A 26,451-nucleotide genomic window follows, 5' to 3' on the forward strand; every position below is an offset into this window, starting at 1 on the left:
CGGATAGAGACAGACAGACCGACAGACGGATAGAAACAGACAGACCGACAGACGGATAGAGACAGACAGACCGACAGACGGATAGAGACAGACAGACTGATAAAGACCGACAGACAGACGGATAGAGACAGACAGACGGATAGAGACAGACAGACGGATAGAGACAGACAGACGGATAGAGACAGACAGACGGATAGAGACAGACAGACGGATAGAGACAGACAGACAGGCAGACGGATAGAGACAGACAGGCAGACGGATAGAGACCGACAGGCAGACGGATAGAGACCGACAGGCAGACGGATAGAGACAGACAGACGGATAGAGACAGACAGACAGACGGATAGAGACCGACAGACCGACGGATAGAGACCGACAGACCGACGGATAGAGACCGACAGACCGACGGATAGAGACCGACAGACCGACGGATAGAGACCGACAGACCGACGGATAGAGACAGGCAGACGGATAGAGACAGGCAGACGGATAGAGACAGGCAGACGGATAGAGACAGGCAGACGGATAGAGACAGGCAGACGGATAGAGACCGACAGGCAGACGGATAGAGACCGACAGACAGACGGATAGAGACCGACAGACAGACGGATAGAGACCGACAGACAGACAGAGACCGACCGACAGACAGACGGATAGAGACAGACAGACAGACGGATAGAGACAGACAGACAGACGGATAGAGACAGACAGACAGACGGATAGAGACAGACAGACAGACGGATAGAGACAGACAGACAGACGGATAGAGACAGACAGACAGACGGATAGAGACAGACAGACAGACGGATAGAGACAGACAGACAGACGGATAGAGACAGACAAACAGAAGGATAGAGACAGACAGACAGAAGGATAGAGACAGACAGACAGACGGATAGAGACAGACAGACAGACAGACGGATAGAGACAGACAGACAGACGGATAGAGACAGACAGACCGACAGACGGATAGAGACAGACAGACTGATAAAGACCGACAGACAGACGGATAGAGACAGACAGACGGATAGAGACAGACAGACGGATAGAGACAGACAGACGGATAGAGACAGACAGACGGATAGAGACAGACAGACGGATAGAGACAGACAGACGGATAGAGACAGACAGACGGATAGAGACAGACAGACGGATAGAGACAGACAGACGGATAGAGACAGACAGACGGATAGAGACAGACAGACCGACAGACGGATAGAGACAGACAGACCGACAGACGGATAGAGACAGACAGACCGACAGACGGATAGAGACAGACAGACGGATAGAGACAGACAGACAGACGATAGAGACAGACAGACAGACGGATAGAGACAGACAGACAGACGGATGGAGACCGACAGACAGACGGATAGAGACAGACAGACAGATGGATAGAGACCGACAGACAGACGGATGGAGACCGACAGACAGACGGATAGAGACCGACCGACAGACAGACGGATAGAGACCGACAGACAGACGGATAGAGACCGACAGACAGACGGATAGAGACAGACAGACGGATAGAGACAGACCGACAGACAGACGGATAGAGACAGACAGACGGATAGAGACAGACAGACGGATAGAGACAGACAGACGGATAGAGACAGACAGACCGACAGACGGATAGAGACAGACAGACCGACAGACGGATAGAGACAGACAGACCGACAGACGGATAGAGACAGACAGACAGACGGATAGAGACAGACAGACAGACGGATAGAGACAGACAGACGGATAGAGACAGACAGACAGACGGATAGAGACAGACAGACCGACAGACGGATAGAAACAGACAGACCGACAGACGGATAGAGACAGACAGACCGACAGACGGATAGAGACAGACAGACTGATAAAGACCGACAGACAGACGGATAGAGACAGACAGACGGATAGAGACAGACAGACGGATAGAGACAGACAGACGGATAGAGACAGACAGACGGATAGAGACAGACAGACGGATAGAGACAGACAGACAGGCAGACGGATAGAGACAGACAGGCAGACGGATAGAGACCGACAGGCAGACGGATAGAGACCGACAGGCAGACGGATAGAGACAGACAGACGGATAGAGACAGACAGACAGACGGATAGAGACCGACAGACCGACGGATAGAGACCGACAGACCGACGGATAGAGACCGACAGACCGACGGATAGAGACCGACAGACCGACGGATAGAGACCGACAGACCGACGGATAGAGACAGGCAGACGGATAGAGACAGGCAGACGGATAGAGACAGGCAGACGGATAGAGACAGGCAGACGGATAGAGACAGGCAGACGGATAGAGACCGACAGGCAGACGGATAGAGACCGACAGACAGACGGATAGAGACCGACAGACAGACGGATAGAGACCGACAGACAGACAGAGACCGACCGACAGACAGACGGATAGAGACAGACAGACAGACGGATAGAGACAGACAGACAGACGGATAGAGACAGACAGACAGACGGATAGAGACAGACAGACAGACGGATAGAGACAGACAGACAGACGGATAGAGACAGACAGACAGACGGATAGAGACAGACAGACAGACGGATAGAGACAGACAGACAGACGGATAGAGACAGACAAACAGAAGGATAGAGACAGACAGACAGAAGGATAGAGACAGACAGACAGACGGATAGAGACAGACAGACAGACAGACGGATAGAGACAGACAGACAGACGGATAGAGACCGACAGACCGACGGATAGAGACCGACAGACCGACGGATAGAGACCGACAGACCGACGGATAGAGACCGACAGACCGACGGATAGAGACCGACAGACCGACGGATAGAGACAGGCAGACGGATAGAGACAGGCAGACGGATAGAGACAGGCAGACGGATAGAGACAGGCAGACGGATAGAGACCGACAGGCAGACGGATAGAGACCGACAGACAGACGGATAGAGACCGACAGACAGACGGATAGAGACCGACAGACAGACAGAGACCGACCGACAGACAGACGGATAGAGACAGACAGACAGACGGATAGAGACAGACAGACAGACGGATAGAGACAGACAGACAGACGGATAGAGACAGACAGACGGATAGAGACAGACAGACGGATAGAGACAGACAGACGGATGGAGACAGACAGACAGACGGATAGAGACAGACAGACAGACGATAGAGACAGACAGACAGACGGATAGAGACAGACAGACAGACGATAGAGACAGACAGACGGATAGAGACAGACAGACGGATAGAGACAGACAGACAGACGGATAGAGACAGACAGACAGACGGATAGAGACAGACAGACAGACGGATAGAGACAGACAGACAGACGGATAGAGACAGACAGACAGACGGATAGAGACAGACAGACAGACGGATAGAGACCGACCGACAGACAGACGGATAGAGACAGACAGACCGACAGACGGATAGAGACAGACAGACCGACAGACGGATAGAGACAGACAGACCGACAGACGGATAGAGACCGACCGACAGACAGACGGATAGAGACAGACAGACGGATAGAGACCGACAGACAGACAGACGGATAGAGACCGACCGACAGACAGACGGATAGAGACCGACCGACAGACAGACGGATAGAGACCGACCGACAGACAGACGGATAGAGACAGACAGACAGACGGATAGAGTCAGACAGACGGATAGAGACAGACAGACGGATAGAGACAGACAGACGGATAGAGACAGACAGACGGATAGAGACAGACAGACAGACGGATAGAGACAGACAGACAGACGGATAGAGACAGACAGACGGATAGAGACAGACGGATAGAGACAGACGGATAGAGACAGACCGACAGACAGACGGATAGAGACAGACCGACAGACAGACGGATAGAGACAGACCGACAGACAGACGGATAGAGACAGACCGACAGACAGACGGATAGAGACAGACCGACAGACAGACGGATAGAGACAGACCGACAGACAGACGGATAGAGACAGACAGACGGATAGAGACCGACAGACAGACGGATAGAGACAGACGGATAGAGACAGACGGATAGAGACAGGCAGACGGATAGAGACAGGCAGACGGATAGAGACAGGCAGACGGATAGAGACAGACAGACGGATAGAGACAGACAGACGGATAGAGACAGACAGACGGATAGAGACAGACAGACGGATAGAGACAGACAGACAGACGGATAGAGACAGACAGACAGACGGATAGAGACAGACAGACAGACGGATAGAGACAGACAGACAGACGGATAGAGACAGACAGACAGACGGATAGAGACCGACAGACAGACGGATAGAGACAGACGATAGAGACCGACAGACAGACGGATAGAGACCGACAGACAGACGGATAGAGACCGACCGACAGACAGACGGATAGAGACCGACCGACAGACAGACGGATAGAGACAGACCGACAGACAGACGGATAGAGACAGACCGACAGACAGACGGATAGAGACAGACGGATAGAGACAGACGGATAGAGACCGACAGGCAGACGGATAGAGACAGACAGACAGACGGATAGAGACAGACAGACAGACTGATAAAGACCGACAGACAGACTGATAGAGACCGACAGACAGACGGATAGAGACAGACAGACGGATAGAGACAGACAGACGGATAGAGACAGACAGACGGATAGAGACCGACCGACAGACAGACGGATAGAGACCGACCGACAGACAGACTGATAGAGACCGACCGACAGACAGACGGATAGAGACAGACAGACGGATAGAGACCGACAGACAGACGGATAGAGACCGACAGACAGATAGAGACAGACAGACGGATAGAGACAGACAGACAGATAGAGACAGACAGACAGATAGAGACAGACAGACAGATAGAGACAGACAGACGGATAGAGACAGACAGACGGATAGAGACAGACAGACAGATAGAGACAGACAGACGGATAGAGACCGACCGACAGACAGACGGATAGAGACCGACCGACAGACAGACGGATAGAGACCGACCGACAGACAGACGGATAGAGACCGACAGACAGACGGATAGAGACAGACCGACAGACAGACGGATAGAGACAGACGGATAGAGACCGACAGACAGACGGATAGAGACAGACAGACAGATAGAGACAGACAGACAGATAGAGACAGACAGACGGATAGAGACCGACCGACCGACAGACAGACGGATAGAGACAGACGATAGAGACAGACAGACAGACGGATAGAGACAGACGATAGAGACCGACAGGCAGACGGATAGAGACCGACAGGCAGACGGATAGAGACCGACAGGCAGACGGATAGAGACCGACAGACAGACGGATAGAGACAGACAGACAGACTGATAAAGACCGACAGACAGACGGATAGAGACAGACAGACGGATAGAGACAGACAGACGGATAGAGACAGACAGACGGATAGAGACAGACAGACGGATAGAGACAGACAGACGGATAGAGACAGACAGACGGATAGAGACAGACAGACGGATAGAGACAGACAGACGGATAGAGACAGACAGACGGATAGAGACAGACGGATAGAGACCGACAGGCAGACGGATAGAGACCGACAGACAGACGGATAGAGACAGACAGACAGACGGATAGAGACAGACAGACGGATAGAGACAGACAGACGGATAGAGACAGACAGACCGACGGATAGAGACAGACAGACAGACGGATAGAGACAGACAGACAGACGGATAGAGACAGACAGACGGATAGAGACAGACAGACGGATAGAGACAGACAGACGGATAGAGACAGACAGACGGATAGAGACCGACAGACAGACGGATAGAGACCGACAGACAGACGGATAGAGACCGACAGACAGACGGATAGAGACCGACAGACAGACGGATAGAGACCGACGATAGAGACCGACAGACAGACGGATAGAGACCGACAGACAGACGGATAGAGACCGACCAACAGACAGACGGATAGAGACAGACCGACAGACAGACGGATAGAGACAGACCGACAGACAGACGGATAGAGACAGACGGATAGAGACCGACAGACAGACGGATAGAGACCGACAGACAGACGGATAGAGACAGACAGACAGACGGATAGAGACAGACAGACAGACGGATAGAGACAGACAGACAGACGGATAGAGACAGACGGATACAGACAGACAGACAGACGGATACAGACAGACAGACAGACGGATAGAGACAGACGATAGAGACCGACAGACAGACGGATAGAGACCGACAGACAGACGGATAGAGACCGACAGACAGACGGATAGAGACCGACCGACAGACAGACGGATAGAGACAGACCGACAGACAGACGGATAGAGACAGACCGACAGACAGACGGATAGAGACAGACCGACAGACAGACGGATAGAGACAGACGGATAGAGACCGACAGACAGACGGATAGAGACCGACAGACAGACGGATAGAGACAGACAGACAGACGGATAGAGACAGACAGACAGACGGATAGAGACAGACAGACGGATACAGACGGATACAGACAGACAGACAGACAGACGGATAGAGACAGACAGACAGACGGATAGAGACAGACAGACAGACGGATAGAGACAGACAGACAGACAGACGGATAGAGACAGACAGACAGACAGACAGACGGATAGAGACAGACAGACAGACAGACAGACGGATAGAGACAGACAGACAGACAGACGGATACAGACAGACAGACAGACAGACGGATAGAGACAGACAGACAGACGGATAGAGACAGACAGACAGACAGACGGATAGAGACAGACGGATAGAGACAGACCGACAGACGGATAGAGACAGACAGACGGGTAGAGACAGACCGACAGACGGATAGAGACAGACAGACGGGTAGAGACCGACAGACGGATTGAGACCGACAGATGGATATACATAGAGAGCTAAATAGAGATAGAGAGATGGATAGAGATAGAGAGATGGATATAGATAGAGATAGAGAGATGGATATAGATAGAGATAGAGAGATGGATATAGATGGAGATAAATAGATAGAGATAAAGAGATAGATAGAGATAGATAGATAGATAGATAGATAGAGATAGAGAGATAGATAGATGTGTGTATGCCTGATCTTGTGGCTCAGTGGACTGATGCGTCCGCTGCAGGGGCCTGTGTTGGACCTCTTGGTCACAGGTTTTTTTTTTAAATGTTTAACTCTAGCCCTGCCCCCCACTGACCCCGCCCCCACTGGTGCGGCCCTCGGCCACAAACGACTTTGTAAATTTGGCCCCCGAGAGAAAGTTTGTGAGTACCCATGTTCTAGCCCATACCCCAGTTGGGTTGCAGAGATTCTTGGATAATATTTCTCTTTTTATGGCAGATCTTAATCTTAAAATAAATCAGTCTAGGACCCACGTAATTGTTTACAGCCCAAAACATTTATGTTGTAAATAAGACTAATATTTGCAAACATTCTCCACCTGGCTGGCATTGAAAGATTGCATTAGGGCAGACAATTTAATGAAGATCCAGTGGTTGTCGCAGATAAATAAACTTAGTGGGAGCTTGAATATATCAGAATTGTGTTTTAATCCAGATAGCCTGTTCCTCTCCTGCAAGAACACATTAAAGGCCTGTATTCTTGTAATGTGTCTTACTAATAGAGAATAAAGTCCATGAAACACACTGTGAAAAACCACATGTTAATCACCCCAAGTCCTGGGATGGAGCCTCATCTTGTTTGGGTCCCCAATAGTCAACATAGATATTTGTGATACGATTAAGACAACACTGTGCACTTTATGGTTGCCTTTTCCTGCACGTGTTTATGTGTTCTTTACCAGTTTCTCCTTGTGATTATACTTCTTTCCAGGCCACGATGCCTTTCTTGTTGTTTTATACATTTTATGTGCCTCTCTGGTGACATGTTCTGGTCTTGACCGTGATGTATGTTAACTTTAGGCACTGCATGCAAATTATGCTTTTTATTCAATGTCTAACTTCTATTCACATTTGCTGGGTGAGTGCTTGACAAGTCTATGCAGTTTGCTCTTAGAATGGAAAATGCTTTATGCTAGCTTGATTTATTTTCCTCATGCTCATTCTTCTCTATTTATTTGTACATTGTAATATAAGGAGGCTGCAATATTTGTCAAAGTTTTTATGAGACTGTAATAGTTCTATCCATTTTACAATTACGTGAATGAATGATTTGGGATGCTGGACGTTATGGTTGTGTTCTCCTTTTATTCTATGATTGTATCGTTTATGGTTAAATTATTACCCGAATAAAGGAATTTCAGTCACTCAACTTGTGAATTTCAATAGCATACCTTGGAAGAGGTAGACCTGATACCGAGGGCGGTGTGGCAGATATAGTGTACCTCCCTGGCTTCAAAGCTGATTTTTACTTTTTGTTGTGAAAAATGCTTAGGTTTCCTTTACTGAAAGAACATTTGAAACCGGGATGTAAGTCAAGGTGTTACAAACACTGAGAATTCTCCTTGTCTTAAAAAATGGTGATTACATATTTAACCAAGCATGCAATTTCTATTTTAGTTTTAACTGTTCCAGCAACAGACATGGTTGAAGAAACAGTAATTAGTGAGGAACCTCCTACCAAAAGACAGTGTATTGAGATCATTGAAAATCGGTTAGAAGCTTCAGAAATACAGGTAAGACAATGAAAAAAACTGATGTTGGAGAGCAAGAAATTCATTTATATACATGAAGTTCTATGTAATGAATCCATGTATTTCAATGGTATTCTTTCCATTGCACTAGACTCAGTATTATTTTGAGTTGATGTTGTGGACTGATAATCGGAGGGTGAATTTAGGAAATGGGGATATCTACCCTGCCACATTTTGATCTGCGGGCAAGGATATTTGTGCCACCTAGAGTTTGGTCATACTAATACTTTGCACCACCAATTACTTTGAGAGAGCAGCATACTACTCCTGGGGTTATCTCCTACCAACTGCTGAAAACATGATTACAGCAACATCCTCCTGTGCCAGTGCCTACATTAGTTAGGTCCTGACATGTTGCTGACCTCATTTGCTAAGAGTTGCTGTGGAGAGAAGGTAAGACTCAGGTAATTGCTAATCCTCCAGCAATGGATTTTTCATAGATTCACATGCTTGAATCATTCTCCATTGTGAGGCTGAGAATTCCCAGATCTTTTTGAATAACAAAACACAGTGTTAAGCGCCATAGAACCAGCTACAATGGTTAGTAAGTAGCACATCCACCTAATTTGAAACAACCCACATTTCAGCTAATTAGGTTTAAGTGCTGAGTTCTATGCTCCTCCTAGAGACCTCTTTAGCTTGGATTTCTACCTCCCGTTGTGTGTGAGGGTGTCTCTCACAAACGTCTACGCTCTAGATTGATGGATTGCTACATTTCTCAGAACTTTTACATTTTCTTCAACTTCCCTGGACTCCTGCCTTATCTACACTGTACAGTGAGTTGCTTCATGATTTTTTTTTTTTTAACCAGAGGAAGAGTTTGTCTCTCATCATGGCAGACAATGAGAAGAGCTCTATTCAAAATATGTTCCTTTTGTGGCCATCGAAAGACTGACCTTGCTCACCCTCATATTAAATGCCTGTATTGCTTACGCTAAAAGCATAAGGTGGCTTTTTATGGCATTTGTCTAACCTTTCCTTAAAAAACCTTTGAGGATCCAGAATGACTGGTCTCATACCATAAATACAAAATTCCTGTCTAAAGTTGAGAATTTCCTGGGCTATAATTGTCTGAAAAAAATTGCTGGGGTCCACCTCTCAGACAGAAAGAAAAAAAACAAAACTTCTTCTTCAGTCCGTCAAAGAACACATTTGCACACAGTCGCCAGAAAAACCTCCTACTCAGAGGTTCTGTAAGAGTTGCTTCTTAAATTTTCCTCTAGGGGAAGCCTCTCTAATAAGTGGACCTTCTTCAAATAAAGGCTATTACAGTAGTGTACCGTGTATGTGTGTGGCATAGTATGAATAATTAAATAAATAACCAGCCACTCTTTCCCAAAAGGGTATTAAAAGGAACATACTGATGCGTACGAAAGCTACTGGATTGGAGTACATGGCAGAAACAAGTTGATCATACGTATAAGGGCCAAGAAGTGATAGTAACTCCAACTACCCCGTTTTCCCAAATTTTTAACCTTGTCAAATGGACCCGTGGATAAATACTGATTTGGGCACCGTGTAGGCGTTTTTAAATATTAACTTATATAGATCCCCACATTTGTTCACAGGTGCTCTCTCGTAAGGAAAGAGGTCGCAGAAAGCTCAGACCCTCAGAGGGTCGGGAAGAACTCGATGAAGCATGTCACTGGATAACATTCAGTGAGAGAGAATTCCTTTAAGAAAAAGGTATTTTCCCCTATATCCAGTGGGCCCAACGTAGATGACCTTGAGGTTGACTCTTGATTGTAACACTGTATATGAGGAGGATGAGTCACAACCTCCGTTTCCCTCTCTTGATTTTTATGTGGATTGAGGTCCACCACAAGTAATAAAGGCACTACTATCCTGTTAGCTCCAGTAAAAGGTTTCAGTAGTTTAAACCTGAGCTTCAACCCTTTGTAACTAAGGCACACAGCAGACCGTCTTACCTGAGAGAAAATCTGTAAAGCAGTTACTATTACCAAAACAGTTAACCTGAAAACACAACATAATAAAACTCAAAAACCCAGCATAATAAAAATCTCTCTCCAATTTATAAGGATAGAGACTAATTGAATTAGCAAAATTACACCAAAATGACAAAAGTCCAATAGGGAGAACCAGAGATATGCATTTTGAAAGATTTAAGTAACACTAACGCCAAAAAGTGGGTAACGCACTAATGGTACTCAAATGTCACAGTAGATTAAGACCTATGTGTGATTTCATGCCAGCTGCAATGCGTTGGTCAGGTACACCAACCTGGTCTGACTGTCAGATATTTTAATTTGAAACGTGGTCTTTTTTTTTTTTGGCAAGGCAGCAGGAGGGCTCCACGATGTCAGATAGGCATTGGACTAGGTCCCGGTGAAGTCGTTTTTTTTTTGCTGGAACAGTTTAAAGTGGGAAAAATTCACATTTCACACCCAGGGAAGTCCTCTTGCTTCCTGGATACTTTTGGCACCTTCTTTCAGTCAAGATTTCTAACTTCGGAGCTTGTAGTCCTCCAGCAGGAGAAGGGTGCGTGATTTGTCCAACAGAGGCTTCATGAGACAGGATACCTTCACAGCGAGGTTCTGCTGAAACAGATTTACTGCTGCAGAGAAACTCTGAGCAGAGTAAACCTGTTTCTTCAACCCAGCAAGATCGCACCTTGGACGGATTTGGCTTATCTGGTTTGTCCCAGTCCTGCAGAGGTCTTAAAGTCCAAGCATTTTCAGGATTGATAAGAGAAGTCCAGTTAGACAGAGCAAAGTATCCCTGGACCTCAGGAATGGCGCTTAGAGATCAAGACTCACTATAGCAGAGACCACCAGCCAGGTCGCGTCCAGTTGGTACTGGTCAGTTGGGCACTTCAAGAAAAAGGCTTCTTGCAAATTGTTGAAGTCTTGTAACCACACAGGAGGTCAGCCAAGTGACCTCCTGGAGTCCACGTCTTTGTTCTGGGTACAAGTGGGAGCAGGTTCAGGCTTTTAGGTTTCCTCACATGTCACAAAAAGAAGGTGCAGTCCTCCTTTTGTTCTTCCATGTGTACAGAGTATTCTGAAGGTGTCTTTTGGTGCCATATTTATGCCTGGCAGTAACTTGTGGGTAGAGGTGACTTCTTGCCTTTCCCTAACCAATAGGGTAAAACTACCCACCTTTGCAGCGGTTTCTGTGTGCACAACTGCAAACAATCCCACAGTGCCCCTCACTCACTACATCCAAGATGGAAAAATATAGTTTACCTCTTGATTAACTCCGCCACCCCTTTCTCCCCTACCTCCTTGTGATGGCATCGTGTCAATGAAAAGATTCAAATGTACAAGTGCATCCTACGTATCCCAATGTACTCTTGATCGACACCCATCATCCAACGTTCAGCTCTCCAGGGCCAACTGAGTCCCCTGCAGTATCGCGCACCCCTGGGGCCCATGGTTACCTCAGGTCAAATAACATATAGGACCATGCCTGAAGATCATCTTCAAGTTTTTCATCCTTCCGGGTGCATTTCATTTGCACTGCCTCTGCTGTTGCCCATTCGCACTTCTCTCACCCATGCCTCAACGGGTGGGGGCCAGGGCCCAAGCAACGCAATAGCAATGCATCTCTTTGCTAGTACTAGTCCTAGAAGAACAAATAGTCAACTTAGTTTCTTCTTATTTTGGGGCAGGAAGTAAACCAAGCAACCCTTGATAACTTTTCGTACTGTAGAAACTATCCCCCCAGATTAAAGGAAGTAATTTCCTCTTTAAATTGGCCATTAACATAAGGATCCCCTAGAAGCTAGCATCCTCCCTCCTACCAGCGCTGCACAGACATGGAGTTAACGATACAGGAGAAAGTTCGTACCAACCACAGAGGCATATCTGGAGCATAGGGGGCTCACCGTACCACCCGCTTGACTGCGGCCTCCCAGGTGATAGCCACATGCTGCACAATATAGGGAAGCAATGCGGGGACCCTGGAACCTAGCATCAGGAGATCTGGCAGAGGGCAGTTACTGTACGTGTTCGCTAGGAGTCGCTTCTCCCAGTTATCCTCACTATCCAGCCAATGTACCGCATGTTGTAGTTGGGAAGCCATGTAATAATAATCCAGGTAGGTAACCTCCAGCTCCCCATACCCCATGTTCTCTGTAGTTTTTTAAAGTGTACCCTATTGTCCGGAGGCCCACAGGAGGTCCACCAATAAACTGTCTAGAGCCTGGAAATAAGGTTTGGGGACCACATAAATTGAGTGTTGTAGTGCATATAGACATAGTGGCAGAATTCTCATGTTCACGATTGCTATGCAACCCATAAGGGAGAGGGGCAAGTCCCGCAAGAACCATATGGAGCCACATATTCCTTCCCCTGCACTTCACATATTAAGATCTCAGTAGGAGGAGGCTGTAGTCACCAGTCGAATCTCTAAGTATCTAGCTCCCTCAGTCACCCATTGAAACTCTACCAGAGGTAACTCGTCCACCGGTCTTTCTGCCAGTCTTCCCATGGGGATCAATATAGATTTCCCCTGATTAATACGGAGACCCAAGATAACTCCAAACTGTTGTAGCACCTTAAGGAGGATAGGCACCGCATATGCTGGCTTTCAAAGGCAGGCTCGGACTGGCCGTAGCGGGCACCGGGCAATCCCCCGGTGCGCCGCACTAGTGGGGGCCGGTTTTGGGCCCCTGGGGGCCGTTTTTGTTACAGGGCCGTTTTTGCAGCATAGCTGCAAAATCGGCCCTGTAACAAAATCGGCCGAAAACCGGCCCTGGCAAAGAGCTCGACGGCACCCACAAGCCCCGGGGGGCAGGCCGAGCACTTTGCCAGGGCCGGTTTTGGTTCCCAGTCCGGCCCAGTTCAGAGGTATACCAGCGTGTCATTAGCTTAAAGGGGGACCACATGGATGGTTTCCCCCAGAATCATCCCTTATAAACCCATCCTATCACGCAGGGCAGCTGCAGGGGGTTCTATAGCAACTGCAAATAAGAGTGATGTTAGAGGGCAACCCTGATGGGTGCTCTGGCACAGCTCAAAGGGATTTGATACCAGTCCTCCAGCTCTTATTCTGGCCGAGGGTGCAGTAAAAAGTAACTGGACCCATTTAATAAAACCCGGACCCACTCCAATCCGTTGACGAACAATGGACCAATCCATAGAAACGAAGGCTTTGTCTATGTCTAAAAGTGCTAGAGCATATTCGTCCTCCATAAGCCACAGGGCGTGCCACACATGCGCCAGACGTCTTAGGTTATGGGTGGTACTACACTTCGGGATAAACCCCACTTGATCTGTATGTATAAGAAGGGGTACATGTGGGAGAAGGCGGGCCAACAGAATCCCGCTCAGAACTTTCACATCCAAGTTTAAGAAAGAGATCGGCCTTTAGGAGCTATCCACTAAAGGTTCCTTGTCAGACATTGGTATCATAGCCACCAAGGCCTCGTGCATGGAGGCCAGCAGAGAGTTAACCCAGAGTACCTCATTATAGACTTCCAAAAGGTGGTCAACCAATAGAGGGGCAAACCTATGGGAAAATTCAGCCGGCAGCCCATCATTCCCAGGACGTTTGGCGGGCTTAAGACATTGGATTACCAAGAGGATCTCCTCTCTAGTAATCGTAGCATTCAGCACTTCAGTCACCTCCAGTTCAAATCTGGGGAGTTCGACAGAGGCCATAAAGTCCTGACCCGCCTCCTGTGGTGGGGGGGGAATATTTGTTTGGCATAGATGTTACCGAGATGTACAGCCAGGACTTGCGTAATTGCGCGTTGCGGATACACTAACTCTCCGTTGCTACCACGTAGCTATAATATAGGTGACGTAGCCGATTCCCATTTAACCAATCGGGCCAGCAATGCTCCCGTTTTATCTCCCTCCATGTGTAGTCATTGGCGGTGTGCGGTATGCATGAATTTCTCTAACCTACGCCAATCCTCCAGCAAAGTATCCTAGGTGGCACATCACTCTGCCATAGTGTGAAGGTCTGTGGGAACCGCTGCCTCTAGTCTATCCAGTTTTACTTATTGAGTTTTTATGTCCTGTTCAGCTGACGCCGGACCCCATAGGACGTCTTGATACACGCCCCTCTAAGGACATTTGAGCACTCGCCTCGATGCAGACCCCCAGTTTTCTTCAAAGTAACTTATCAGGTTGTCCAAGACCGTAGCCGCAAAGGGAGGATCTGTCAGCGCTTTCGCGCCCTAAGGCGCTACAGGGTATTGCTGGGTGATCATGGATCCCCTAACACAACAGAACAGGCGAGGGATCCAAGGGGTATCTGGGTAAGTAGGTGATCCCCCTCCACCTTGCATACTAACCAAAATGACCCTTAGTGTCCCAGTCAAGAGGGGTGCAGTATGGGATCGAGGGGGCTCGCCGTCCAGCGTTCCATCAAGAACACAGTTAACGTCACCAGCCAATATTATCGCTGCACCCAAATAAGGATCTGCCGCCTCCATCACGGCAGGGAAGAAAGCAGGGCAGTCAACAGTAGGGGCATACACATTAATTATGCAAATCTCCTTCCCCTACAACTTCCCTTGCAAAATGACATACCTCTCCTCGGGATCCGCCACATGGTGTAAATATTGAAAGGGAACCCCTGGAGGCAACTATATAAGGACCCCTCGTGCAAAGCCGGAATATAAGGTGGCAAAAAGCTGTCCTCTCCATTTCCTTAGGCATGGAATGGAATCCCCCCAAATATGCGTTTCTTGCAGACATGCCGTTTCAGATAAGTGAACACCCGTCTGTGTTTCTCAAAGGCAGCGATACCACAGACATTCCAAGAAATCAACTTTGTTATCGAGGCAGCCATAAGTCACATAATACACCTGCATCACTCCATCACAGCAACACTGTTCTGAACGACCCCTGCAGCCACTGGGACCTTCCTAGCAATATACACATATTTTTTAGACCCAGAAGCAGGGTCAACGACCCCAACCATACTACAACAGGTACATATTTTTTCAATCCAACTTCCCCCTTCCCTTGAGCAGTACCATCATCCTCTCTGGCCTGTCAGACAGGGTAAGGAGTTGTGAGTGCCACCAAATAGCCCAACCAGAACAAAGCAGAACAAAGAACGACAAACTCCTATCCCCATTCCGTTTTCCCTTTTCCTCCCCTTTTGTGTTGTTCATGGCTTAACTTTCCACAGACATTTTTGCTTCACTAGTGGTTGGTCAGCTGGCAGGGTGCGAGGCCAGGACCTCCAGCCCCCATCCAATTGCCAACCTTGGGGGAGGGGGTTAAGCCCCCTGTCAACATCACTCAGCTATTTTCTGGAGAAATAATCTCCTCATACAGTACCTCCTGGAACTTTTCCCCCACAAAACTGCCCCAGTACTCCCTCATATCATCACAGATACACATCATGTCACTTATCTTGGCTCAAGCATGTATGTCCGTTCTTCTCTGTGAGAGCCCCAAGTCTTACATGGCAATGTCCTCATTCGGACCTTAGTCTATCAGTTGGTCATGCGATATCCCATCCGAATCAGGAACTGCATCCGTGGCTTGCAGCGTCCCATCAGGGCAGACTCTAATTCATCCAGGGCTCCCAGTCTTATCCCGGAACCTCCATTGATTCAGTCGGTTCCGATCTCTGGCAGATCTGCCCAATGCAGAGGACCCTGATGATTCCGCCATGGGTACAAGACAGGTGCCTGAATGTCCCAGAGAGTCCAGCCAGTCACTTGCCTCGATGGCCGAGAATAAAAGCAAGGCTTTTTCGTGGCTTTCGACCTGCAGTTTGGCTGTTAAGTGGAAGCTGTATTTGAGATTAAGATCTCGAAGATGTCGTTTTACCTCAAGAAATGTTTTCCGTTGGTCCTGCACACGTTGCGTGTAGTCTCGGTAGATTGAGATAGGGTTCCCTTCAAATAACAGAGGCCCTCAGGTGCGAATAGTTTGCTGAATGGCGCCCCGGTCCTGAAAATTGAAAATCCGGATACAATAGCACCAGGTGTAGGCTGAGGCACAAGCGCCCTGTGTACTCCTTCGACGGTGAAAGAGTTACATAGCCTTTTGGGGGCCAGGACAGTAGTAGTCCAATCTACCAAGAATAACCCGGCAGAGGGCCCTTCCGCTTTTTCAGGAAAACCTACAAAGTGTAGATTGTTCCTACACGACCTCCCTTCAGAGTCCTCCACTCTGTCACCCAATCGGATCACTTGCTTCTGTAGGTCAAGAACCGTGTCTTGGAGTGTACGGACCTCTGCTTGTAGGGTGTCTACATTTTGTTCTGTAGTGGTCACTGGGTCCAATCACAGGGCAGTAGATTGACCTCAATGGCAACAGTCAATCCTTTGGACCATCTCGTCCCGAGTAGTTTGGATCGCTGCCAGAACATCTGCAAGGGAGGGGGCCAGCTCCACAGTCTGCCGCACTTCCTCCACAGGGTCAGTCACAGTCATCTCCTATGCACCAGGACCCGGAGGAAAGGGGGGTACGCGCTGCGCATAAGACAAGATTTTGTTGGACTGGGCTGCTCGATTTCCCTTCTCCTTCAACATCTTGACACCCCCTGAGGAGCTGGTTATCCGAGGGATTCACCAGATGTGCCTTGGAATAATTGAGGGGCGTGCACACCCTAATTGTCATACCGCCAAGCCGGGGTCTAGCAGCTAACCAGTTATTCAGTATTGGGGTATCTTTCATAGATTCACATGCCTGAATGATTCCCTGTCGTCAAGATGGGAGTCCCACGGTACCATAATCAAGTAGTATTTAAATAATGCCATAGGCTATAATGGCCTTGAGCCATGTTAAACATAGTCTAACTATGTTCTTTTTAAAAAAAGGAACAAATGTTGAATGCAGCCAATCAGCTGCTAGCTCCCTCTAGAACCTTCCCAGCAGAGGCAGTTTCCCTCAGATTTTCATCTCATGTTGGTGTGAAGGGAGTCTCCCTGAGTTCTACTCAGTTTTCTTCTACCTTCTAGGATTTTTTCCTAAAATGTTTTTTCATCATGTCTGATAAGAAAGGACTATTCCGTGTCCTCAAGACTTGTGGCAAGAAAAGGGTCCATGTTGATGATACTCACAAGGACTGCATTTATTGCCTCCACCCAGCCCATGAGGTAAAGCAGTGCAAAACTTGTCGAACTTTCTCTTCAAAAACACTAAGAGACATAGAGGGAAGGCTGCTTTTATGGCTGCAGTCCACTAAGCACTGGAAGTCGTCTGCAGAGGACAGTTATTGTTCATCCAAGCCTCACAAGAGAGCAAAATCTCAGGAGAAAGACACTGGAGCGGGCAGGAAACACCTCAAACCCTCCTCAGAGAGCAAGAGCTCAAACATGAGAAATATTCTAAAGTCTCCTCTGAGCCTTCGTCTTCAGTCTGCTCTACTCCAGTGAGGAAAGAAAAGAAGCACCATAGAGCCTCCTCATCAGATCTGGAGAAATTCAAACTGAATAATCCCTGTTGACGACGCTTTCGTTGACGACCGTCACTAGATCATCGACGACAAGTTACTGTTATGCCGTCTGTCCCGTCAACGGTAGGTACGACAGTGGCCATCTCCGGGCCCATACTGCTGACGACAGCATAGTTGACTCCATCATTGTCGACCTCCTCCCCATCTGTGCCGTCAACGAAGGCTTCATTGGCGAAGTCGACGATGTAACTGTCAAACTATACCGCTGACATCCTTACTGTCAACGACGCTGACACCGTCGATGGCGATATTGCCGACGACGTTTCAACAACAACGACACCGTTTACGGCAACATGGTTTGCAACAACCCTGTTGGCAACCGGAATTCCATCGTCGGTGGCCAGGATTCCGTCGACGCCACTGTCGACGATGATTAGCATGACAAAAAAATATTTTCATGCGGAATTGTCAGCATAAAGTAAGATCTCCACTTTGCCTCCTTCGCACCTTTTGGAGCTACAGGAGTCGGAAGAAGGAGATGACTTAGTATACAGAGCAGCACATAGCCCATCAGAGTTGCATGTTAAGTGCGAGGAAGATGACGAGGACTATGAAGATAAACAATACTATCAATCATATCTGGCACCTCCACGTCATTATCAACACTATGACTATACTCCTGAATCTCGCCCTAAATAGATGGCACATCTTCCACCATCCTTGATTTAGGACCTTCAGGCTATGCTGGCAGACTACAAACAAAGATTTCCATCTCAAAATGTTCACAAGGAGCTGTCTCAGGTTCAACCACAGTCCCTTGAAACACCGGTTTCACCAGTTACACCTACTGTACCACTCCCTCCAATACAGGAGCCTGCTCAGGTCGACCCTTCCTCCTCGGACGAGGAGAGGGAAGAAGGTGAAATTTCAGAACCTACGCCTGCAGATCCTTGGGAGAACTACATCATTCCCACTTCCTTTTCTCCGTCATACCATCCAGCGGATTCCCCTCCAGAAGACATAGGGGGTTTCTACAACTTAATGGAGAAAGCTTCTAATAGATTCCCTCTCCCCCTGGGTGTTAAACATACGGACTGCTTCCTGTATGATTTTAAAGAGAAAGCTAAGAAATCCAAGCCAACAATACCAATCATAGACTACATCTGGCAAAAGGGAGTGAAGATAATGAAGACTCTGGCCACAATACCACCAGTGCTCTCTTGCATAGAGAAGTACATGGCCCAAGAAGATTCGCCTTCTTACCTGAGCCGGATTATGCTATTTCGAAGGCGGCACAAATGAGAACCCGGCCACCCAGATCTCAATCCCTCTGGACAAAGAAGGGCATAAGCAGGACATCATGGGGAAGTGTTTCTCCACCAGGGCTGCAACTACCATCAAGGCGGCCAACGCTTTGGCTATCATCGGCCGCTATGATGGACCGATGTGGTCGGACATGGCTTCGTTACTAGGCTTTGCCAGTTGGCAAGTGCAGCAGTCTTGAGGCACCAAGGGTGGTTGAAAGCCACCACCTTTAGACCTGAGGTCCAGACAAAGGTCCTGGATATGGCGTTAGATGGGGACGCTTTGTTTGGTAAACATAGATGAGGCGCTTCTATCCATCAAAAATGATACCGATACAGCAAAATCTTTAGGCTCCCTCCAGTACAGGAAAATACCATTCAGGGGATCAAAAGGACGTGGTTTTGCTACCTACAGAGGAAACATCCAGAGGGCACAACAAAATCAGCCCTATCAGCCACAACACAGGCAAGCCTATCAACGTGCTTACTACCGTCAACCTTCCACGGCTGGTTTCTCTCATCAAGGGGGCCGAAGGACAGCATTGACTCAAGGCAGAGATAATGGGAGATGATCTGAACAGATTACAAGCACCCACTCCCTTTCCCCTCCCGTGGGTGCAAAGATCTGCAGTTTCTTTCAGCAATGGGAGAGTATAACAATGGACCGTTGGGTGCTGGATCTGATTGCCTTTGGTCATACTCTGGATTTCGTAGAGAAACCTCCAACTACTCCACCCCGGGGAGCCCCTCCCCCTTGTCTTCACTTATTGCACAAAGAAGCAAAAGTTATGCTCTCAAAAGGAGCTATTGAGGAAGTTCCAACTCTGCAAAAAGGTCAAAGTTTCTATTCCCGTTTTTTCTTCATTATGAAGAAGTCAGGGGACTGAAGACATATTTGGGATCTCAGAAAGTTAAACAAGTTCCTGGGGAAGCAAACTATCAGGATGGTAACTCTGGCCAAGATCTAACGACGTCTCCGCAAAGGAGACTTCATGACCTCCCTCGATTTGGAAGATGCATACTTCCACATCCCCATTCATCGGAAGCATCAAAAATTCCCCAGATTCATGGAGGCTGGTACCCACTACCAATTCAAAGTTCTTCCTTTCAGCTTCAAGTCGGCACCCAGGATATTTACAGAGTGCTTCGCGCTGGTAGCCACAGCCCTACGTTCTCAAGGTCAGCAAGTATTCTCCTACTTGGATGACTGGCTGCTAAAAGCACCACCGGCAAAGCAAGCAACCAGGACCACGAATGCTTGTCTTCGGCTGTTCAGCAAGCTGGGGTTGACAGTGAACATCACTAAGTCTTCATTTATTCCCAATCAAATAGTACCATTCCTGGTAGCCAGATTGGACATGATCCAATGCAAAGCATTCTTGTCGGAAGAACGTCAAACCCGTCTACGACAATTGGCTATGGCCATCTCAAGAAAAAAGTGAGTTTCAGTAAGGAAATACAAGTCGCTCCTAGGGATGTGCTCATTAGCGATCGATCTGGTTCCCTTGCCAAAACTCAAAATGCAACCTCTTCAGGAAAAATTGCAAAAACAATGGCTTCAAACGTCTGGATCTTTTGAAGACATCACTCAGGTTACTCCGGTCATGAAGATAGCAATGCAATGGTGGTACCACACCCCAAACCTTTCAAAAGGGCTTACTTTCTTGCAAAACATACCAGACTACATCCCGAAAACGGATGCCTCCATGGAAGGCTGGAGAGGTCATTTGCAGGACCTTCAATTCAAGGCAAATGGTCCAATTCTCAACAAAGTCATATCAAGAGCCTGGAGTTGAAGACTATATTCCTCTCTTTATACTCTTTACAGGCCTTCCTGACGAGAATAGAAGGCGCTTCTGTACTGGTCCGTAAGGACAAAACGACCAGTATCTTCTACTTAAACAAACAGGGAGGGATAAATCTCTCACACTTTCTCTGGAAGCGCAAGAACTGTGGAGCTGGGCAACAGTGCACGGGATTTCTCTCAGGGTCGAGCATGTTCCAGGTTTACACAACATGCTAGCTGATGCTCTCAGCAGACCTACAGACCACTGCCATGAATGGGAACTCAACCAATTCCAACTGGATGGAGTATTTGCACTATGGGGAAAGACAGCTCTGGACCTGTTTGCCACGAACATCACCGCCAAATGACTGTCCTATGCCAGCAGGTTCCTCCTCCCTGGGTCTCAGGGCAATGCCCTTTCGATGCGATGGTCAGGGACATGTGCCTACGCCTTTCCCCCCATCCCATTGATGCCCAGGGTTCTGAACAAAATGAAGCTGGAAGGATGTCGCCTGATTCCCATTGCGCCCAGGTGGATCAGGCAACCTTGGTTCCCGGAACCTCTTCACCTTTCAGAAGCCAGACCAATAGATCTGCAGCTGTTTCCTCCTCCCCTATCCAGGGACAACAGTTTAATGCGCCATCCGAATCTGGAGTCACTGCAATTACACGCTTGGCTCCTGAATTCTTGGAGTTTAGAAACCTGACATTCTCCTAAAGTCTTTAGCGGAGAGCACCAACAAGACATAGAAAATAAAATGGAAAAGGTTCTGTTTTTGGTGCCAACAAAATGGTCTGCATCCATTTCAAGTATCCTCACAATAGATTTTACCATATCTCCTCTCCTTGGCAAAATCTGTTTTAGCTTTTGCTTCAGTTAAGATGCATCTGGCTTCCATCTCTCGCTATAAAAGAGCTTCCAGTGCCACTTCTCTTTGTGCCTCAAGCCTAATCAAACAATTCATGAAGGGGCTGTTCCATACTTTCCCTCCAGTGCGAGCACCTCCGCCGGAATGGAACCTCAACGTGGTCTTTGCACAACTCATGAAAAGACCATTCAAACCCATTCATAAAGCTGAATTGAAATTCCTAATGTGGAAAGTCGCTCTTCTGCTGGCCCTCACCTAAGCCAGAAGGGTAAGCGAAATCCAGGCGTTCACCATTAGGTAAATCTTTTAAATATTAATGACACTGTGATTCCAGGGACTAATCCTATATTTATTCCTAAAGTGGTGTCACAATTACACCTCAATGAGCCAGTTATACTCCGGTTCTTTTATTCTGCCACCATCAATGCCTGAAGAGCAAGCACTACTTTCGCTGGATATCAAACATTGCCTTAAGTTCTATCTTTAGAGAAGGAAGGACATTCGAAAGACTGATCAAATATTTGTTGCCCATGACCAAGGCAGAGAAGGGACTGCAATAACAAAAGCAACTTTCACAAGATGGATTTCGGCTGTGATACAGTTCTGTCATGTGAAAGCTAACAAACCTTTGGAAAGGACAGCAAAGGCTCCCTCCACCAGAGCTGTTGCTACGTTAGCAGCCCTCTTTGCGGGAGTGACTCTGGAAAAGTTATGTCATGCTGCAAACTGGAGGACCACTCACACATTCATGCAGCACTGCTGCCTGGAATCCGCACAGGATGCAGATGCAGCGGTTTGCCAGGCGGTGCTTCGCCATCTCTTCCATTAAGGTAAGCCTCTTTCTAGTCGTTGGAAAGAGTCTTATGGTGGTTTCAAAAACCGACATGTATTGGAAGATATGAAGCATAACTAAGTAAGGTGTTCTATTAGGTACGCTGTTGTTTCATTTTCCTTTCCTCTCGCTAATGCTGTGTATATGGAAATGCTAGTATATAAGTGATAATTTACCTTTCTTTTAAGAGTATAATCTGTACATTGATAAACATAACCGTACTCACAGGTATAGCCCTCAGGGGTTTTTCATGTTACCTCGAATTTTTGGAGTTCACTACATGATAGAATTCAACCACCATCCACAACAGACAAACTAAAAGTGGATGTGACTGCTTGCTACTCTGATTCAGGCATGTGAATCTATGAAAGATACCCCAATACTGGATAAGAAAATAAGTTACTTACCTGTAACTGTGGTTATCCAGTATTGGTATCTTTCATAGATTCACATGCACCCACCCTCCTCCTTGTAGAGTCTGTTTCCTTGTTATTTACTAAGATACTCACTTCTCACTTGTGCTGGGAAATTGGAGGGAAACTGCTTCTGCTGGGAAGGTTCTAGAGGGTGCTAGCAACTGATTTGCAGCATTCAGCATTTGGTCCTTTTTAAATAAGGACATAGATAGCCTATGTTTAATATGGCTCAGGGCCATTATAGCCTATGGCATTCTTAAAATACTGCTTGATTATGGTACCGTGGGACTCCCATCTCGATGACTGGGAATGATTCAGGCATGTGAATCTATCAGAGATACCAATACTGGATAACCGTAGTTACAGGTAAGTAACTTATTTTCTTGTCCTCTATCGTATTCAAACACTGCCCCCACTGTCTTTGGGGCACGATCTTAGCAGGCAACCAGTCTAGCCTCCGGCCCCCTCTGTCTCCTGGAGGAACTGCCAAGACAATGCAGAAAGTGGGGTTCTCGCCCGTCTTCAGGGAGTCAATACCAGGCCAGGGTCCCACAATCGCCCAGGGGGATTCCATGCGCAGGGGCAGGCCCACAGCTCCACCATCCTGGCTGGATAGAGGGCTAAAGATTCACAATAAGCAACAATTTCCCACTGTCCTGCGCGTCCAGGCTCCCACTCTCCTGCCAGGCTCCCCCACACACTACTGCTTCAGTGCCAACCTCACACACGAGGCCCTCGGCTCACCGTCCGCCGGCACCGCTGGTCACAGTCCTTGTGGGCTAGCTGACCCAGAGCCGTGGCTGCTCCAAGAGCGCTCACCTCTCTCCCAGTCTGCAGGAGTCACTCGTAGGAAGCAGGCTAGCCACCTCCTCCTGGGCTGCCTCCATGTCGGGCCCGCTAATCATTCCTTTTCAAGCCTACGGCATGTGCCTCTTCTTCCACAATCCTGTCCAGATCTTCCACTCAGAATCGCGAAGTGCTGTCCTTCAGGGCGCATCAGGTTCGAGGCAGCGCCACCACAGGGTGGGACCGCTGATCACTGTCCCGCAGGCCAGAAACCGCCCCTTCGCCACTAAGAACTGGCGGTTGAAGGGCTCTTCATTTCAGCAGGAGTTCGGGGAGCCCTCAGTGCAGCTTGCACCCCATCCAGAGCCTGCCCTTTCCAAAAGTACAGGGCTCGCTGCCTTGCTCTTCCACTGATGCAGGCCTCACCACTCTGGGCCAGCCGTTCCAGTGCCACATCTCCCTGCAGGAGCCCATTCCCCTCCAGGCAAGCGGAATCACAGGTGGGTAGTCGTGCCAGCACCACTTACCCGGTCATTCATTCAAGTGGGGTCTAGCCGTATAACTGCCCATCTGGGTTTCGGAGGCTCGTCCCGCTTTTGTTTTCTGTGCTTCTCTATGGCGCCAGGTGTTCTAAAGGCCGCTCTCTTGCCAGAGCAAGCCATTCGCTCTGGGTGACAGGATTAAGTACTCATCTTGTCCCAGGGTGAAAGCGGCATCCACCTAACCCATCAATGGGGGATTGCTGCTTGAGTACTGCAGGATGATTGTCGGATTCAGCCTGTGTCTACTTGGCCATCTTGCTAGGCCACGCCCCATGCAGTCGTCTTGAGCTGAATTTTCCTCCTCTAGGACTAGCACTGCAGTCCATGCTTTGTTAGCAAATTTGAGGAGTTTGCTACAAATGTTTGAGGAAGTAGTTTGCCATGGTACTATAAGCAACAAAACCAAGACTCCCGGCCACCACTCACAGGCCCAGTGAACTGATCAGACACAGCATGGTGTTCTTGCTGATTTGTGCAAGCTGACGGAAGGGAAGTGTCAAAACTACCAAAAAAGAGCAGAAGCCCATTGTCCCATCCTTTGTTTTCTAGTGATTTTGTGCCTCTGAGAGAAGCAGTGAAGTGTTTAGCATGTGAACTAGACATCCGATTGCTGGTAGGGATCCTCTCAGCCTGCAAATTAATCTAAAGCATACTACAGAAGAGTCCTTTCTTTTCTACATGTCCGTCATGATCATAAGATCTCGGAGAGCAAGTTTTGACAGACTCAAACCCTGAACAAGGGCATAATACTGACAGTCACAATGGAGGCGGCCACGAAAAAGAAGGGAGCTTCCCAGAAAGAAGCAGACATCCTTCTTGGTCGCATGTGTGCGTCTCCTTTCCACAATTTACAACAATATTGGTCTTCTATCTGAAAGGGAAAAAAAGTGAAGGTCCATGAAAATAGAGGTTAAGCCACGAGAGCCCTCGTGGACCTATCAGTTCTATGTAGAAGAAAAGAACTACTGGCAGCAATAACACATACAAAGATATATACATTTAACAGTCAGTGAACCCTCATCTTCCCAGATGTTTGCTGGAAATGGCAAAAGGATGCAATTGTTGTGGCTGTTAATATTTTCACTTGCTGTCACTGGGAAATCCTACGTCTCTATACAGATGTTACTGGTCCAACCATTCTTCAAAAAGGGGTCACAAGAGAAGGCAGACCTAACAGTCTCTCCATCTATGAGCCCTTCTTTCTCTTTTCTCTAAAGCTAGTCTAACTGACTAGTCTAACTAGTCTAAGGCTGACTCTAACTCTTCTGCCATCACTGGGGTTTTTGATCAGTGAGCCAAAGTTACATCTGATGCCCTTGTAGAGGATGCGCTTCATAGAGGTCAGAGCTACTCCCCGGTTCTCTGAGGCTGCCCTCGATACAGGGTCGATGTCTTCACAGTCCTGGTAGAAGCCCAGTCGCCAGTGTACTGCCAGTTGCCCAGCACCGCGGTCACAGCCAAACCTAAACCCTTGATTAATTTGTCTTCTAGTTGACCAAGCTGAACTCCAATGACACTCCCTGGTCCAGTGCATGTGGGTATAACTTTGAGGATTGAGTTCTAGTCTCTGGTGCTGCACAGCAGTGGTTGGCATTGGTCTGAAGATTCTGGAGTACCAACTTGCCCCTGCAGGCTTCTTTAGCTGTTGTGGCCCTGTGCTGCGAACAGGTCAAAGGCCAACTTGACCTTTGGGGTCTCTTGCTTCAGCTGGGTATTGAAGAAGACTGTTCCACGAGCAGTAAAGAGAAGGCACAGTCCCTTCTCCTTTGCTAGCCACCGGGTTCAGAAGTTGTAGTCCACGCCGATGCAGCCCCTCATTGCCATTTCCACGGTTCAGCTGGGCAGTCCTTCCTTTGTACTCCTTCCAGTGCAGACGAGATCCGAGTTCTTGTTGCCCATTTTATGCGCTGAAAGTGCCATCAGGGTAGACGCAGTCAGAAGCCAAC

General features: G+C 48.1%; 1 protein-coding gene across 5 annotated transcripts in view; it reads left to right on the forward strand.

The window, feature by feature from the left end:
• The window catches only part of GABPB1 (GA binding protein transcription factor subunit beta 1), a 600,584-nt gene that overhangs the window by 549,541 nt on the left and 24,592 nt on the right, over positions 1 to 26,451 (forward strand). For all 5 annotated transcript variants that reach the window (XM_085644252.1, XM_085644253.1, XM_085644254.1 and 2 more), the window contains one exon: positions 8,504 to 8,619. In XM_085644252.1, coding sequence (XP_085500378.1) covers positions 8,504 to 8,619 — 116 coding nt within the window. The remainder of the gene's footprint in view (positions 1 to 8,503; positions 8,620 to 26,451) is intronic.

The sequence above is a fragment of the Triturus cristatus genome, chromosome 3_1 (assembly GCF_964204655.1).
Source record: "Triturus cristatus chromosome 3_1, aTriCri1.1, whole genome shotgun sequence".
In the NCBI taxonomy this organism is placed as follows: domain Eukaryota; kingdom Metazoa; phylum Chordata; class Amphibia; order Caudata; family Salamandridae; genus Triturus; species Triturus cristatus.